The 19625-nt window shown below is 34.6% G+C and overlaps 1 protein-coding gene and 1 long non-coding RNA gene across 2 annotated transcripts in view; one reads left to right on the top strand and one right to left on the bottom strand.

Moving 5' to 3' along the window:
- The window catches only part of LOC306657959, a 31535-nt gene extending 26630 nt beyond the window's left edge, over positions 1-4905 (top strand). The window contains exon 4 of the long non-coding RNA XR_013762930.1: positions 4769-4905. This is a non-coding gene — a long non-coding RNA (uncharacterized lncRNA). The remainder of the gene's footprint in view (positions 1-4768) is intronic.
- Positions 1-19625, bottom strand: part of LOC306657958 (sodium channel protein type 2 subunit alpha-like) — a 140724-nt gene that overhangs the window by 56201 nt on the left and 64898 nt on the right. Inside the window, exons 8-14 of the mRNA XM_079134527.1 lie at positions 17828-17891; positions 16797-16938; positions 16441-16647; positions 14890-15177; positions 9649-9996; positions 6295-6427; positions 2076-2314 (exon numbers count right to left, since the gene is read on the bottom strand). Coding sequence (XP_078990653.1) covers positions 2076-2314; positions 6295-6427; positions 9649-9996; positions 14890-15177; positions 16441-16647; positions 16797-16938; positions 17828-17891 — 1421 coding nt within the window. The remainder of the gene's footprint in view (positions 1-2075; positions 2315-6294; positions 6428-9648; positions 9997-14889; positions 15178-16440; positions 16648-16796; positions 16939-17827; positions 17892-19625) is intronic.

Genomic DNA, 19625 nt, shown 5'->3' with positions numbered 1-19625 from the left:
TACCTCAGGACTGGCTTTGTGGGAACACAAAGAGAGATTTCATGCAAATCATTTAATGTAGTCCCTGATACAAAATAAGTGGTCAGTATACATTAACTTTATAATTTGACTCAGTGAAGACCTAACTCAAATAAAATAAAATTTAAATTATTACAATTAATAGCCTTACACTAAAATTTTATTTTTCTACTCTTTGTTCAAAAAAAGTATATAAATATTCAGTGTGAAAAGTTGTATTTATTGAGATACATGCCTTGCATATCACATCTCTTAGAGTAAATGAAGTTACAACCATACCTGAAAATGTAATAGTTATTAAAATTAATATGGGGAAGACATATTGTTTAGTTTATTATTCTGTGACTAGGAAGCCTTTAGTAAACTGATTTGCTAAGCAACATGTTATGTAAATTTTCCAACTTACACAGTTTTCTCAACTCTCTATTTTGAATATATCACAGTAAATGCTCATTTTTTTCAGTTATCTTCCAAAAGATATCATTATCGAGTTATAACTAAGCAATTAAATTTGATTTATAGCTACATTAATTAGTTAACCTTAACGTTCCAGAACAGTTAAGTTAATATTAGACTTTGGAAGACCAAACAATATTTTGTAATAATTAGTACCACTGAAGTAGCATCATTAAGGAACAATCAGTAGCAGCATTTCAAATTTGTAGATATCACCTACCAAACCACAAATAAAATTAACATATTCTTGATTTGTTTTTTTTTATTAGCTGTTAGCATTTTACAGCATTCCCTTTTGAAAAGTTAAGATTAGTTGGCATGGATCTAGGATTTGTCATTGATTGAGTTTTCACAAAAGCGTGTGATAGACATAAATTTTATCTATTTAATGAGCTTTTGCACTATAATTTTAAAATATTTTGCTGAGAAAGTTTTATCCGTGTTTTTTTCTAAAATACACATTTTGCTTTTAGAAAGGTCAGGCTGAAGTGACTCAAATAATTTATGTAAGAATATGAATAATTAGATACACACATTCTTATAAATTTTAATTATTTCTTCTACACTAAAAATAAGATAAAAGTTCAGGAATCTTTAACACCTTTACCTACAAAGTAAAATGTTGTGCATTTTTGATAAGAGTGCTATTAGATGCTGGGACAGCAACATAATCTAACTTAGACTAAGATTTAGTATTTTAGTTTTGTCCTACATCTGTAAAGATTGTGATTCTATGTAACTTAAAATGTTATTTGGGATTTAATTTTTTTTTGTAGAAAAGTAAATTAGTGTTGAAAGGAAATTTTTTAAAAAATTAGAATCTCTCTTGTTCTTGTAATTAAAGAATCAATAAAGGTAAACTGCCTCTTAGTCTCCAAAAAAGTAAAAAATAAAAAATAAAATTAATAGCAATTAATTTACAGCTGAAAATACTGTGTATTCTAAGTTAGATTACATTGTTCACTGTTATGTACAACCTAAATGCTCATTATCATATTGTGAGGTGATGAGAATATAATAAGCACTTTTTATTGTACCAATATACTTTTGTTACATGATTTTATTTGTTTGATTTCTTTGTCTAAGACCATTCTACCTTCATTTCTATTGCTAAGTAAAAGATTATGTAAAACTTACCACTTACAAATTCTAAAATGATAGCAGAAACTAAAATGGAAATAGCAATCCCCATGTGAAATTTCCTTCCCAAAAGATCCATCTTCAGGTATTTAAAAAAAAGATCCTTCAAAATTATTATATTTGTTTTGCAAATGTATACACATCCTAAAAATTTTGTTCTCACACCCTGAGAAACATGTCAGGATTCTACATCGTAGAACAATATCCTCCATAAGTCATGATTATCTAATGAATTCATAATTTAAATTCAATTCTAAATCAAAACTGTACATAAAATCTTTAAATCTTTTGCCTTATGCTTAACAGTAGTAATATATTTTTATTATGAAAAGAAAGAATGCTAAACTTTTGTTGCCCAGGTCAACATGGCCAATAAGTTGATAATTGATTTGAGAGAGATATGTAAAATTCACTAAGGCACTCATGAACTATTTCAGCTGGAAGAACCCGCAGTGTCTTACCAGGTTCCCAACAGATAGCACACTGCTGAACTGCTCTGTCATGGGGTAGTGCTCCATGGCCATGAAGAGCGTGTTTAAGACGATGCAGATGGTGATTGCCAGGTCTACAAATGGGTCCATCACAACGAGATTGACAAGGTGCTTCACCTTTAACCATGGTTTACAGCAGTCCCAAATCAAACACATGTTAGCAAATTTATACCAGCAGGGTGGGCATTTCTGTCTGGATTCTTCAAGTTCTGGAAGAAAAAAAGTTAAAATTCTCATGAAAAGTGCTTAATATTTATTAAGCAATCTTTGGGTTAAACTTGAAGTAACTTTTTAAAAAATTCAAAGTTGTTAAAAGGCGTTATGGGTTAATCTCATGGTGGAGCAAGAAAAAACTTAAAATGGGTTTGCAGTCTCCCAAGGGTGGGCAGAGAAGGGCTAATAAGCTTTCCAAAGTTTTCATAGCTAACCACAGTTTGCAAGATTCCAACTGCATCATCAAACTGCTTGGTAACTGTCTTCAAGGCTTCCAGAATTAAACAGTAGAATTTACCTTAAATATACTCAAAGTTCATCGTGTGCCAGAGAGATCAAGAGGCATATATGTTATCAAAACTTCTTCTCAGTTGATGTCCTATAAACCTTATTCAGTCATGCTGAATCTCAATTTCTTGGATTAGACATATTTGGGGGTTTCTGTTGAGATGATTTTGTCAGTGTATTAGTCTTGGTTAAAGTGTCTCACAGAAGGCTTATTTGAGAGAGCTGTCATATTACACTCAGCAAGGTTCCTTCCCTCTACAATTTTCAATTTAACTAGAGGACACAAAAGAAGAGGAAATACTGAACCTAAGAAACCAGGATCCCCAGTGTTAGCTTAAATCAACATTTCACAAAGTGGGATTTGTGTCCTGCCAAAAACTATAACAGGATTTTAGAACATACATAGAATTCACAAATTTTCATGGTATGCATTTATTTTAATGTACTGAAATCTACATATCAAATCGTGACATGAAATGTCATACTAAATTTTTAAGAAAAAAAATTACAATGTTCTTAAGAAGGATTTTAACTAAATAATAGGAGCAATAAAAAAGAAATGCAAAGATCTTTAAGGAATACCCACACTACTGAAATTTGCTTTAGTATCATTAGCATAGTAACTAGACCTTCACCCCTGCTAGAGTTTACTATGGTCTATATTTTGTAAGGAAGGAACCAACATATAAAATAAAGAATCAGGACTATGGGTAATCATTTTCTTGTCCTGATGACAAACATTTGCCACTAATTAATGCTTCATGTCCCTAAAGTAAAAATTGTCTCTTTGGATATTGAAATTCTTTAAATGGATCTTTTTATATGTATTTGGGAAATAATAAAGAGTATTTGAATTTTCAGAGAAAAATATAAATATAATTGCTATGCACTAATTACATTGTAGATGCTTTTGAAGATGCCCCCAAAACTTGATGTTTATACTAGAGGTAACATGGGAATAATTTATGATAAATAACAAAAGGGAAACAACAAAATCTCACTTTGCCTCTATACTGTCAGAATACGTTTCTTTCATACACTAGCTACCGTATAGTAGAAAAAGAGAAGCAAACAGGAAGAGTACAGAAAAACAAAATAAATCAGAGGAAAGTTCAAAAAGGAAATTCAGCAGGTATCATTCATCGTGACACTGGGGAGAAACTGGAGCAAAGTTGTGTGAGCTCTAAAATAAAAACATTCAATTATTCATTACAAAAAAACAAAAACAAAAACAAATTCACACTTTGAAAGAAGCAAAGTAGACAACTACAGCCACCTCTCCATTATTCCTGCGTGGTTTACAACACTGAGAATCATCTACAGCTAAGTGTGTCCCTTCTGCTGGCTTCCTTTGATTTCTCTGGTGCCTCTAATTTACCCTCACACAAAGGTGTGACCAGGAAACTTTTCTATGTGGTTTTGAATTTTAAAAAAAGAACTAAGCTTAAAAAGCAGATAAGTCATTTTTGCTCATCCTTTATAGCTTCATTAACCATGAGGCTCTTCATTACTCTGGACAATGAAGATTTGACTGTAGTTAAAAAAGGAGGAAAACGAAAGTTGCCACTGGATCAGCAAGCCTGGTTTGTAAGAAGGAAAGGTGAACTAAATCTTAGAGGGAGCAATCATCAAATAAACAGATTATATCAACCAAGAAACCTCCTTACCATTATCAGCAACAAATATGAACTATATTAATGCCAGCTCCAAAATGCATTCTGTGCTAAGAATTGCTACAGCCAACCTTGACCAATGCCACATTCCTCAGATGAGTAAAGAAAAGTCAGCCTTTCATTGTATACAACTGATGAAAAAGGAGTAAAGTGTTACCATTGTCTCTCACAAAAACACAATGTCAAAAGCTCTGTAGATATTGAAAACAAAACAGTCTCAGTCTGTTCCTTCCTAAGTTATTCTTGTTCCTAGAACATTCTTTCCATCCTAAGCAACACTATGTCCTGAGACATAGTTCCATGGAGAAAGATGTGGATACGATCATTTGGAACTTTGTATTTTTTATCAATGGACAAGTCCAATTTTGTGGTGGGTTGATGTTTTCTAAATAATTTCTTATGTTAGCTCAAACTTAATGCTATCAGAAGTGCAAAGTATGACTGTTGATTTTAGACTTACCCTGTCTCCTTCTCTACTTCCTGCTTTAGGGAGCAGACATGCTGCTGACATCTGTAGCAGAACCACTGGCAGCTTCCTCTCAGTGGTTTTGCTATGGCAAGGAGCAGAAGACCAGAGAATCTTCAAAAGATTAACCTGGAGGGATAGGGAGGAGCAAGCTACTGGCAGCTGGGGGGGAAGAGGGAGTGCAAGCTAACGCAGGCGAGGTTGGGGAAGAACGTACTAGAGTTTAATATTCCATTGAAATCAGAGAAAAGATTTCTGATACTGCATTAGGACATTATGAAAATTGGGTCTTGTATAACTGTTTTGTCTGTGTATAGTCATCTACACTTTGAGGTTTTGTGGCTGTAACTTTTAGGTTTGATATAATGGGATCTTTGCATTCAGACTGGAGGAGAATTATTCCAGGGGTCTACCCAATCTCAAGAGAAAGTGTAATAAACAAATAATGCATGTGTATGTTGGACTCTCAGTCTGTTTCTCCTTTTCTCTTTCTCTTTTCACACACACACACACACACACACACACACACACACACACACACACAAACCACAAATGCACTTTCACACGTGGGAAGGAGTGCAAAGGGGAGTTAAAAAGAAGGAGGGGTAGGATATATTTTACGTCACAGTAGAGAGGGAAAATAAGGAGGAAAAGGAAAAGTGGGAGGACATAACTAATTTCACATGAAACTATTTTCCAAGTAGTTGAAGTTGATAGTCGCCGTTTGAATTCATTTATAATATGGAAAGGCAAAGACATGTGAATTAGAAAAACAACACATTAGAACAACTAATAGTGATAATATTTATTGACTTTCTTCCGCATGCCAAGTACATAGGTGTTTTATATATGGTGCCTTACTTAACCCTATAATAACTTTACACCTAACCATCATTACCAACCTTTTACTGACGAGGAAACCAGAATTCATAAAGTACCACTTTTAACATGTGGCAGAGCCAGGAATGAATCACAGATTATGCTGCTCCCCAAATCTTTATTTTGGTATTTTGTGATCCAGACTTCTAAACATAATGGGGATTACCCGGATAAAATCTATAACTAAAGAAAATGCAAATGCATTTTTATGCTTTGATCAGAAAGAGGTGAAAGTAGGACTACAAAATTTTGAATGCTTTTCTTTAATGAGGTTAATGTCAGACCTTAATTTGCATTTTTTTTTCATTTATATATCTGGTTAGATCAATGGATTTTATGTGTCAAGAGTTAATACAATGCCAGTGGGTTAGCATCATCATTATGATACACATTTATCATTACACTCTTTTCAATATCATGCACACAACATGCTTCAAGAGTTTAGAATTTAATCTACAAAAGTAGCATTCCAAATATACCTTGAATTTGCAACAGCTTCCTAAAGGCTAAATGTAAAAATCTATGAGATAGTAGAATCCATGTGTTGCACATGGATTTTACTTTTACTTAGCAAAAGAAATAGTGAGTATTTTCTTGGAATTTAAGAAAGTGGTTTTGAATCATTATCAAAGTACCACCAAGTAGCCATGGTGTAAGACTTCTGACATACCTTCCATGGTATTGGTCAAAATACTGGCTATACTCATTGCTCTTTGTCTTGATGTAGGATCTTCCAACAAATCCATGGAAACATGATAAGAACTGGATCGTCTCTTCCTTATTTCTGTTTCAGTAGTAGTGCCCTAAAAATAAAATTTCAGACAAAATCACCTTTATTCTTGAGGGTAGCAAAACCCAACACATTCTTATAACAGATGCTACTTAACTAAATGTTCACCATACTTTCTCAGTCATAAACAGCTAATGATGAGATAGCTGGAATTATCACTCTTGGGGAGTGTTTGAAAGTTCATCAGATCCTGAGTTTTCTGGGATGTCTGGGTGAATTTTTCTATTCACCCATCCTGGAGTACTCTCCTGGAAGTACCATGTTTTCTATTGGGTAGATAATCTTTTGTTACTTCAACTAATTCAGCTGAGGACTTCAGTCTGAAACATGTTCTTTTTTCATTTATTCCCAGGTCAGTCATTAGTTCTTTATAGACATATTTTCATTGCTTTAATATGTGAGAAAAAAATTTTTTATTCCAGAAGTAAAATGCTTTTGTTTATTAAAGACAGGTAACATTTCCCAATATCCCTAATAACAAAACTGAATTTTAACTTGTCTATAACTTTGTTAATGCATTTACAAATCAACTCCATCCACAAGCAACCCATCCTTGGTATTGAAACTCTTAAGAAAATAGCATCAATTTGGGGGCATTGGATTTTTACCATTTTTGTAGAAATAATGTAATAATTGCAAACTTTCCTATTATACAATAAGCTCATGGGAATTTCAGAATAGGGCAGAAATGAATTTCTACTTCAGGAGTTGAAACAATGAAATTAATTATCACAGAGACAAAAGGTAAAACTCAAGAATTTCAAATATTGGTCAGAAAAATTTGAGTGCTGTTCATCTATTTTGGCTTTATTTTGATAAGAACAAGTAACAATATTTTTATCTTTATTAACCTGAACACCTCTAAGTCACATATATTCAAAACCAAAATTTCCCAACTGATATGATTATCACTAATGGCGATAAGCATCCATAGATTCTTGTAAAATTAATTTTAATGTAAAAAATAAGTAAAACTAATGAAAAAAGAAATATCTCCTCTCTGAAAATAATAATCTTCAAATCAAAATGGAGATTCTCAGAATTTAAAGTATTTAATTCAGAGAGATACAAAGTTTTAAGAAAAAGGGTCACATGAAGGTTATCTGTTCTTTTTTGCTCTATTCAAAACCATATTGTAGAATTCTTAATCTGGTTTTAATGACATATGCAAAACCCTAATGGTATTCCTGAGGAAATTCTTCGGTTAATTTATCTCAATTGCATTTACGTGTTAAAGATCAGGAAAGCCTGTGCTCTGCAAGGTGCCACTTGACTGCAGCTGTTTATTTCCTGCCCTTGCCTCTGTAGTCCCAGGCCCTGCTTCATTTGTGGGCATATTCAGTTTATCCTGTGGAGCAATGCAGGGCCCTACCCTGAACACCTGGCTGCAGGAGTGTACAATGCAGATGAGGAGGCAGGCTGCACAGAGATTGCAGGAGACTTTGTTTCAAACTGGCCCCAGCTCTGCCTTCAGAGATTTACTCCATCTTCTCTGACGGCACAGGAGATTTATGTTGATTACTGACGAATACCAGGTAGTTTCTGACAGACTGAAACTCTTTTTTCTCCTTTGTATATACACAAAGAAATTGTGGATTTTTTTTCTCAATAAATATTTATGAAGATCAGTGATGGTCATGGTTTGTTATGCGTAAGAGCTATGTGCGATCCTTATTTGTGAGAAAGATAGCCAGACCTTGTTCACCTCAGAGTTTCAATCTGAGTAGGTCTGGGTGGGTCCAGAAATGTCCATTTTTAAAAAGCACCTTAAAAGAGTCTGCTGTAAGTAGTCTGAGAGTAAGTATGTTTTGAGAAACTGGTTAAAAGGAAGTGTTTGTTTACTTAGCCATTTTTTCCCATTTAAGAAAATTCAATGGAAGGTAATATTTTAATATAGATAGAATGTTAAGTTCAGTAACCAGCACATCTGGGGTCAAATCTTAGCACCAGCATGCACAGGCATCAGTTTTTTCCTTTATAAAATGTGGATAATATTAGAAACTATTGTCAAGGGCTGTTGTGAGGGTTAAATGAAAGCATATGTGTGAAGTGTTTGGGACAGCGTCTGGCACATAGTTCGTGACAGCTATTTTTTAGCACAAGTTCACATGTCCTCTTCCCTTCACTACAAGTATCTACTTTTCTCATGGTTTTCTCTTACTCCTGGCTACTTGGACAACTTCCCTGGAAGAAAGGAGGAGGGAAAAGCCACACACAAAAAGTGAAGATCAGTGGTTATTTTTTATAAAAACTCTTATCTAAGAGTTGACAACTAGCTTCATACTGTTTTAAAGTGGCTTCAAAGGGCTTGTCTACAATAAGTGGAGTTATATTGAAAAATCTTGCAAAGGAGATTTTTAATATGATTCTGAAAACTATAAAATATAATCAAATGATGCTGCCAGAGTGTGTGTAATGTGTGTGTCTGATTTTCATGGTGCTAGGGATTTAACCCAGGAGCTCCCACTTGTAAATGAAATTTCATGTAATACCAGCATTAAAAGTGTCTTATGTTTTATGAAGGAAATGCCAGTAAGGTCCTGAAAATTGTCTAGTATTTAGTCTAAATACTTTTCCATGCACTTGTTTAGGGCCACTTTTTTTTACAAAAAGAATTCATGAAAGTAATATAAAATTTAAGTCTGGTCTAAAAATTAGGACATGTGACTCTGAACCAAGTACTTTTTTGAGAAACTGCTTTTACTAAAACAAATTTACAATGGCCAGGGTCATTTGAGCAGATGCTAAAAATGTTACAACACTGATGTGCAAAGAGAGAGAAAGCTGCTCTAGGATATATAGATCTATTTATTACTAGCATGTATTTCAAGCAAAAGTTTCAAATTCTTTTTTTAACAATGATGGCAAAATCCTTGAGATAAGTATTTATGTAATTTGTCCATATTAATTTTCTTGCAGTCAATTCACTTGTATCAATGAAACATTTTGCTTGATAAATTGTTGTTTTGCCTTTTGGTAGGTTTTAAACTATAATCAAGTTGAGGAAGTACTTCTAAATCCATGAGACCTATCCTATGTTTCTAATTAATTTGTAAAAAAAAGTACCGTGTAGAACAAACAACTTGACAAGTTCTCAGCTTGATAAAACCAACTCTTGGCCTGTGAACAACAGACTCAGGAAAATTCTTAGATCTTAAAAATCAAAAAACAACACTCCTGCCTGCACCAGCCTCCTTCTTCACTCCCATTAACTGCAGTTTTAGTTGGCCTCACCTCGGGCAGGAGCTGCCCAGCAGGAGAGGTGAGGGCAGAAGGGCCCCCGACCAGCGAGACCACTCCATTGCAGTCCACCGCGCTGTGCATCTTTCCATTCATAGGCAGGATGGGGAGCACCCTGGAGGCACGGCTGGCCTGGCTGACATTGCTGTGGCGCCGCTCTCCATGTCTGTGTGGCACAAACAGAGAGTCTCTTCTACTGTCGTTGTCCTCAAAGGTGCTATGCTCGTCATCAGCAAAGTCGTTCTCCGAGCCAACATCCTTGGTGCGACCTCTGAAGCTGAAAAGGCTCGCCCTGCTGTTGCGTCTTGGAGAGAAAAGGGAGCCCCGGATGCTCAATAACGACTATGAATAACAAGGGAAGAGACAAAAGCAGAGGAGTAGAATCAAGACCTGGCAACCGGAAAACATGATTTGCCTCATTCTTTTGTAGACGCTGACCTATCTGAGTTACTGGACATATGTAACCACGGGCTCCTATGGTAACTGCTGGTGGCATTTCAGCACTTTCTTCTAGGATCACTTTTGTTTTGTTCTTTCTCCTTTATTTTTCCTAAGCTTTCTCATTTTCTTCTACTTTACCTGTACCTTAGTGGAGTCAGAAGTATTTCAGTGACACTGTCTTCTGTTATTATTGACACCCAGAACAGCAATTTTTGCTACTCTTTTTTAGATGCTAATTTCATTTAACAATTGAGTGGAGAGCAACTAAATATGCACCTACATCTAGAGATTTTGAAGCCAAAAATATATTCAGTAAGAGCTCACAAGCGACCACACCCTGATGCAGATCTTCCCACAGAAGAAAATAAAATCCATCTTGCTAGTAGATCTGTTTAATTATAGTTCAGGGAGCAGCTTCTCCCCTTCCCTTTGCATATTTTATAATGATCTTCATGAATAAATTAAACAAATCAAGCTTAAATAACTGTATGATTCATTCCCTGATTTTCACTCTCCTGTCTCAAGAAATCTGAAGAGCACCCTATTTACAAAATCCTGGTTTTCACTAAGAATCTGATCACAATCATTTACAGTTTTGTAAATGGTGACCTTGACCTTTCCATCATGCCATTTACCTTGTAGTCATAGCAGCATTGAGGAGAATGAACTACTCCCTGTATTTACTAGTCTACTTTTGTAACCTCACTAAATTGAACACTTATTTTTACTTCACCAATATCCTCTTCTGTTGACAGTGCCCCATCTGTCTCAAACAGTGCTCAACTCTCAGACCTTTTAAATTGGGACACACTAATCCCAATTTCTTGATGCAGTAATCAGACAATGTCCCAGCTTCACCAACTAGTGCATTTTATACACTTGCCCACAAAGTCGTTTAAAGAGGAGCATGGAGTCCTGCTTGGCCCATTGACAACTATGCCTTTCTTTTACAACTGTTAGGAAAGAGGTGCCTTTTCAATTAAGCTTGGTATTGCAGGGTGCTGGAGGAACCAGGACTGAGATATGGGGAAAGACTTGGTCACAATAAGGTTTGGAGATCCTGGATGAAGCCATGCCTAGAGCTACTCATGGACATTATTTACATGTTTTGCTAAAGCCAGATTGAGTTGGATTTCTGTGATTATTAGTTCAATCTTTTTTCTCTCCGCAGATATAAGTCAAGTAAAATTATTATTCAGTTTTAACTATTTTGTAAAATTATCATTATTATCACTTTTCCATTCCCTTATCAATGAATATGCCTTTAATTGTATTTTTAAAATATGTTTTTAGATGTTGGTGGACCTTTATTTTATTCATTTATTTATATGTGGTGCTGAGAATCAAACCCAGTGTCTCTACCACTGAGCCACAACTCCAGCCCCTAATTTTATTTTTGAGCCATCATTTGTTTCTCAACAATGTGTATAAATGTGAGAAGCTTCCTTATGTGATCTTATTCATTATTTATAGAATGAAGCATGTCTCTGAAAATTTACCTTCTTCCCCTGAAGAAGTCTTTTCCTTTTTTTGTTCCTATGTTATTTCATCCTATTATCAACTTCATCATTAAGAATAATTCTTTCTTTTATCGCTTTGTATATAAGTGGTTATTTTTAAAAGCATCTCCTAGACTGCATAATTTCTTGCATGTCTTTTTTCTCTCCATAGGGATTTGAATTAGCTGTGAGGACATTATAGTGACAGGATTTACAGGATTTGTGATCCATTGGTCATTGTTAGTGCAAAAGAAGAGCAGAAGAAATACTTGGTAGTTAGAAATAAAGAAGAAATTATTTATAGGTATCACTTTAGTAAGAGATTACAGTTTAACTACAAGAGTAAGAGATTATAGTTAAATTACTCCATACAATTAGAACTACAGAAGTTTGGAAAGAAATATGTTATTATATTGCATACAATATTTCTCAAGAGTCAAAGGTTATAACTGTACAAGCGCGTATTTGCATGCGACTGCTATATGACAAATGGTTGCACTCCTGTTAGCATCAATTTCTTATGCTTATATTAATTTCATGAATTTATTGTAATCAAATGCTGTTCTACAAGTAAAAGATGACCAATAAGAAAAATCCTTTATACCAAGAAATCTCTAGAAAACAGAACACCTGGTTTATCCCAAATAAGGAAGGAAATAATAACTTCAGAAGGTCAACTCTACCTTTAAAAGTCTTCAAAACAAAATACTCAGATTATCTTAAGACTTGATTAGAGTTTGCACTCTTGACTTCCTTCTCCCCCCCCATTCCCACACAAACAAATCAAATAGAAGTCTAAGAAATAATTCATATTTTCACCTACTCTACTGAGGAAATTGTAATCTTACAGTAAAAGCCTACATTGGGTTTTTTTTTTTTTCAGTATGAAAGCAGAAATGGTTATGAACACAATCTCTTTTTCCATCCCATCATAACAAAATGGTAGTTCTTGATATTTTTGATTCTTAGACCTTTGAAAAGCCTAATTAAAGCTAAGGGCCCTCCATGCTGCACCTAGGTTAAGCACATCTCCTTGGTTTGATGGTTTTAATATTGCCTTAAGAGCAGGCAAGGTGAGGTTAGTGGGATTTTGAAGTTCTCTTTCTCTGTCTCCTGTCGTTACCCCATCCCTTCCACCCTTTCTCTCCACTTTCCTTTTCTTAACCACTTGTTTGTGAGACTGCTTAAGAAATAAATGTCATGTGTTATAAGTTGGTGATCACTTGTAATGCCCAACTAGCTGGGAAACAGGCATGCCACCATATGGAGAAGACAGTACTGGGGAAAGATTATCTTTGCAGAAATGGGAGGGCCAGAGCCTACCCTTCCCGGGCTTCACAATTTTTCCTGGAATTAGTTACATTGTATTTGAAATATTGAATCTTTGTGGTAACTGTTGATGATGTTTCTAATTTAGGCTACCTTAGGATATAATTAAAACAAATTTGGGCTTATTTAGGTTATGATTTAACCTAAGCCAAAATAACCTCCCTTCTTTCCTCCCTCCCTCCCTTGCTCCCTTTCATTCTTTCTTCTCTTCCCCCTTTCCTTCCTTTTTTTTTTTTTTTCTTTGCGAAATGACCATTGCTTTAGAAAGGAGACCTTTTTTTTAAAGGGATTCATATTTATTGATTAACGCTTCTCCCAATAAAACGACAACAGTTGAGAAAAGGCAATGACAGAGAACAAGTAAACATTTCAATATAATTAAAAATGAATTATATTTAAAATTTTAATTCAACTCATTTATCTCATCTCATAGTGTTATTTGGATTTGGAATGAATGAAGTTGACCTACAAAGGATGTATTTATATTAAAAGTAATGTTAGGGAGACTGTCTATACTAAAAAAGGTACAAAGCACAAGTATAATCCTAGATATGTGTATATTTTAAATGAAATTAGATTATAAATTTCCTTATCAGTTTTAAAAATTATTCTTTGTAGACTGTCCGATAAAGTGGATCATTCAAGGGTTTCAGGGTCAGGCCAAATTTGAATAGTACCTCAGCCCTTAATAATTATATGACATTGAGCAACTACTTAACTTCAGCACACCAAAACTACAGTGAAAAAATACTATGCAGTTTGGGATTGTAGTTCAGAGGCAAGGCCTACATGCACAAGGCTCCAGGTTCAATCCCCAGACTGGAAAAGAAAAGAAAAGAAAAGAAAAGAAAAGAAAAGAAAAGAAAAGAAAAGAAAAGAAAAGAAAAAAAAGAAAAGAAAAGAAAAGAGAAAAGAAAGTAACAATAACAATACTACTAATAATACTAGGTACCAGAGTTGTTAGCATTAGAATGATGTAAAAATAATGCACGCTTAAAAATAGTCACTCAACAAAGCATACACCTTCTCCTCTTCATATCTGAAAATTTGAGATGATAATAAATTCAGTCCCTGCCTGGGTTGTAATAATAGATTCAAACAAACTTATGTTGCAAATAGCAATGCAATGTGCACATAGTAGCATTAGAATCACCATCAATGTTGTAATAGGTATTGTTACTATATGGACATTAAGGTTTTACTCCTGGTGAAACTGTCATCTGAGGAACTGTGTATTCCTGGGAATTCTCTTGGTAATTTTAAAGGATCCTAAGTTTTAAGTCTTCAAGAGCTTGTGTGGGTGCATAAGCCTGAGACATCTGGTGATGTATATGCTGCAGTATATAAATCTGCATGTTCTTTGAATGCAAGTCCTATGTTTAACATCAGACATGGAAAATCAAGTACAATTAAGCATCACTGTTTATTTAGTGTTATAAATCTTCCTCGGTGCATTTCTACCTAAGAATTCTGACTACACTTCTAGAAAAAGTGTGCTTCAGTTCCCTCTGAAACAAGGGCATGAAGAATGCACCAGCATGTCAAGTTTGCACAGGGATGGGACCAACTGCACAGATGGTCTAAAGTGTCCCTGATATACTTCTGGGGCCCTGCCACTCAGAAAACCCAGTTCACTGGTCCAGGCACAGAAGCTAACAGCGATGGGAACCATCTGCTGATAATTCCTCTGTGGAAAACTGCCCAGAGAGGCTTACGACTTCAAAAAAAACCTCAAAACCATAAACCTTCCCAAACTCAGTGGGATCTAGAATCCCTTCTTGGGATTCCAAAAAAGTTGTAAAACTCACATCTCTGAGGCAACAACCAAAACACTTGATGGTCACTACCATTCTGAAAGCATTTGTGCCATTCAAGGGAAAGGCAGCTTTTCCTCTATCAAATCCTGGCATATACTTTGAAAAATCTCATTATGAAAGTGCAATTTATGTCATCTAATATGTTTTACCTGATGTGGAGAAGAAAATCTCTTTTCATATGTCAGCCTACTTCCTTCTAAGGAAAACCGGAAGCCTTTTCTTCTTATACTGTCTTCAGATTCTGATTTTCGGACTCCATCTTCCTTCTCTTCTTCTCCAGACTGTTCTTTCTGCTTCTTTTTCTTTCTTCTGTTTTTCAGCTCTTTTTCACTCTTGGAGCTCAACTTCGATGCTACTGAAGAACTCTCGGAGAAAACTCCTATCCCACCCGCACCACTGAAGTCCCGGGATTCAGCAGATGCGGCTGCAGCTGCTGCCTAGAAGGGCACAAAGCAAATGGCCAGTGCAGATGAACATTTAACTGTGTCTGTGTTGCTACTTCATTTTTCTTTAATATAGTGAATATGGTCCTGGGAAGCAGTTCTCACTTAGTTCTATATTTGAAAAACAGTACTTGTTCATTAGACTGAACAAAAACCAAAATCAACATACACATGAATGTTGATGCGTGTGAATGAGGACAGCCCATTGTGTGTACCAGTTATCTACAACATGAACGAGACACAAAAATGGCATCCCATCTCTCTATGATTTAAGCAATACTTTAAGAAGGAAGAATTAAGTTAAAGATTTCCTATTTAAAACCGAGGTAGTCATTTGCCTTGCATCACACCTCAACTTGCCAAGGACTTTAGTGCTAGACTGAATTATTGAATTTAATTCAGTTGAGTATTTGATTTTAATAAACTTTTTGCTTTCTGTTTATATTGAGAATTTCAGTAGGAAATGAACAACACAGACATATTAAAGATGTCTATTAGGGAGTCCTGGATCATGGGGTCTACATTTATCTATAAATTATAATAGCACAGTTTTTGAAAAAAATACAACCAAGGTTGGTCCTTCTATCTCAGCATACCTTCCTTCTGTGGCTTTTATTTAGGGATAGTTAGAGACAGAAGGCAATTGCAATCAATATACAAGAAGAGACAAAATAAGGCAATTGAATGAGTTGATGCCATAAGTCACATAAATATAATTAAAGATATACTTGCCTCATTTTGGAGACTCATGTCCAAGTTAAAGGGTGGATAGTATAAAATGTTAGTGTTCTAGTGATTTCTTATTAACCTACCAACCTGTTTTTACATATTTCATGTGCAGGAGAACAAACATCAAATAATCTTTGCCTTCCAGACTCTATGAAATAATCTTCTTGGTTTGACTCTAATTTTCGGAACTTTCTCACTTGTATTGACCCTATCATGAGAAATAGCTATAACTAAATTCTTCCCTGGAAGGTTAAGAAAATAGTCTGATTGAAGGGTATGTGGGTCTTCCTACTTTATGAACTTGTGTTAATGAGGGTGTTAATAATTTTCTCATAGTGAGACAAAAAGCAGTTATACTTTTCCATGTTTGATAGTAATCACCAAAATAAAGTGCTAAGTTAACAGCCAAATGGGTTCCTTGCACTACACATGTCAGGTCTCTAATATCAGCCATCATGCCACCGATCCTAATACTTAGGTCAGAGAATTGAGATGGAAATAGAAGGTTCCTATGCTTGCTAACTATACCTGAGCTTCTTCTTGCTGCTTTTTTAACTGCTCGAGCATCTGCTGAAATTCTGCCTCCTTCTGTTCTGCCTCTTCCAGTGTGGCCTGATTCTGTTCCTCATAGGCCATGGCCACCACAGCCAGGATCAAATTTATTAAGTAGAATGAGCCCAGGAAAATGACTAGCACAAAAAATATCATGTATGTTTTCCCAGCAGCACGCAGTGTCTGTAAAAAAGGAAGAGACATTTTAATAAATTTCACATTGAATATTACAAACTCCCACTCTAAAGCAATAAAATATTCTATAGCAATTCTCTTGATCTCTGTATTTCACACTTCATGCTTCCCAGAAGAATCATTATATCTGTTCTCACCAGTTGATAAAGATTTTCCCAGAAGTCTTGAGTCATGAGACGGAATAGGGACAAGAAGGCCCAGCTGAAGGTGTCAAAGCTTGTGTAGCCATAGTTGGGGTTCCGTCCAGCCTTCACACAGATGTATCCTTCGGGGCACTGGCTGTAGTAAGGTTAGAGCAAAGAGAGGAAGTCAGCAGCTGCAAGCCCGCTGATTGGTTTTTCTGTTCCTATGGATGCCAGTCTGTTCGATATAGATTCTAGAGAAAGCCCGTTCCTCTGACCTTACCCAGCACTCTACCCTTCAGTTGTGCAAACTGATTTACCATAACAATCTGTTAAGTTTATTTTGTGGATTTTTCTGTGATTCATAATTGTCAAGTTATATTTATCACATCTCCATATAAAAGCAATCATATCCTGATTAATGTCTTCTGTGACTAGAAGACTTGACCAGATAAATAAGTCTACAGGGAAAGTTGATATTCACTGAGGACGTCTTGAGGCAGAAGTGAGTGTGAGTGTGGGGTATATTATTATGCCCACTTATCATATGGAAAAATACAAAGATTAGGGGAGGAACAAATCTATGAGGCAATTTCACACTGTGTTTTTGTTTTTATGCACTTGGCTTAAATGTGCTAGACATATAGTTACCATGCCTCAGATATTGACATTATCTTCAGAGATTTTGCATTTTAAGCCATGGAGAGCACATTAGCATAAATAAAATGTCACATATCTACAAGTATGTGCTTATGAATTCTATTAACTTAAGCTTCTTATGTATATGCACTGCTTTTCTCTCTATTTTCCATTGAGCTAATTTGGAAGATTAGATGCAACCCAGAATGGAAAAATAATTGCTGTATATGAGTGTGTGAAGGAGGTGAGAATCCACACTTACCCTGGCTATTCTGAGAACCAGTGTGAAGTGGAATTTATGGAGTGCTTTGAATGAAGAGTGTATGGGGCTGGCTGGGTGGGAGGTGACAGGTTATTGAGGCTGAAGGAGCAATGAGGGCTGAGAATCAATACGAAGCACAACTTACCCCGCATCTGAGCTGTTGCCACAGAGCAGAGCATCATTTTGCCCTTCCAAAAAATAAAAGTGACCTATTTGAAGAGTAAGGAATAGAGAGAATCATTAAAAAGACTTTAGAACACTTTGGCATTACATTGTGCTTAGGTAACAAAACCTACAAATGTTCTCAATCACAACAAGGTAAATAAAATAATAAATATGTATGACTAAAAGATTTTCATAATAAGTAGTTTCATAATATAACGTTTTTGATTAAATATGTGTTTAGAAAATTTACTTTAGAAAGAAACATTTCCAGAGGAATAACTATGATAGTATTTTCATGTCAGTATTTATTGCAAATAAAAACTCAAACTGTTTGGGGCACTGCCAAAAAAAAAAAAAAAATGCTAAGAAGTTAAAGCTGCTTTTTGGAACAAAGTGAGAGAGAGGGAAACCTTTTTTCTAAGTGTTGATAAGCAAATAAATTTTTACTTTACAAAAACCTTTTGCCTGGATGCAAAATAATTCAAACTTTTTTTTTCCCTACCCATTTTCACTTAATTTCTTTGAGAAATGGGCTTAAGTTTTTGTTCCTACTTACAATGTTCTGTTCTGGGATTTTGCTTGATTTCTATCTTCCAAATGAAAAAAAATGAACTTTTTATTTTTGGAAATAAATGTCAATTATATCTAATTTTTATTTTTAAAGAAATAACATTGTTTTTATAAGGTACAGAGATGAGCTCAGGAAACATACAAAATGCATATTTATATATTCACAAACAAAAACATGAAAATATGCATATAAACAAACATGCACATATAAGAACTTCCCAAATTTATTATGTTACTATTTAAGAATACTTTAGTCCTTTACTCAAGGATATTCTAATAGACGATGTAGGTAAATCTGTGTCATATTTTGTAAACAAATTTTAGATTCTGATGTCAAAATAAATATTAAAAATAATTCTATGGGTTCGATCCCCCCAGTACCGCCAAAAAAAAAAAAAAAAAAATTCTAGATTTTTAGAGATTTAAAGACAAGTTCAATACACATGATATCAAGAGTATACATGACTATTTCATATGTAGAATATTTAGGTGATTATTTTCATGTCTTAATCAAGAAGTATTTTCTGAATACAAAAATAGAAAAAAATGACAACAAGTTTGTTTATTTAATTGCCTAAAATTTAAAATCACTTAGGCATCAAAAACAAGAAATAAGATGGAAAACAAGTTGGGGAATTTACTGGCCAAAATAAAAGATAAAATTTTAGTATACTTGATAAATTAAAAATTCCATATGAATTCGTCCAAGGTAACTGATAAAAGAATGGATAAAAAGTCAACAGATGATTCACTTTGTAATTACTTAATTATAGTATTAAATGTATTTTGATTATCTAATAATTGAGGAACAACAACAAGAACAACAACAACAAAAGAATACTATGGTCCATTTTTCCTTCTATCCAAAGATTTTAAAATGCAATAATAGTCAATATTAGTGAGAATTCTGTAAAGACAGATACTGCTGTAGGGAGTGTATGTGTATAGTCTTAATCTGGTTATACCCTGTCATCTGTCCAAAATATTATAATAGAAATTGATCTGAGGGAAACAACCAGAAATAGAGAAAACATTTATAGGCAAAGCTTGTCATTATACTATTATTATATATTAATAAATGGGAAACCTCATAATTAATTGGTAGTTTTTAGATTTATTCATTTACCCAATGAATTTTTTTCTCTCAAATATAAATCTTCATAAGAATGTTAACTTTTTAAACAGTACTATAATGTGAGAAGTGATAC

This window comes from Sciurus vulgaris (assembly GCF_902686455.1).
Source record: "Sciurus vulgaris genome assembly, chromosome: 3".
NCBI classification, from domain to species: domain Eukaryota; kingdom Metazoa; phylum Chordata; class Mammalia; order Rodentia; family Sciuridae; genus Sciurus; species Sciurus vulgaris.
Note: the sequence above shows the minus strand (reverse complement) of the source record. Positions and strands in the feature narration are given on the sequence as shown.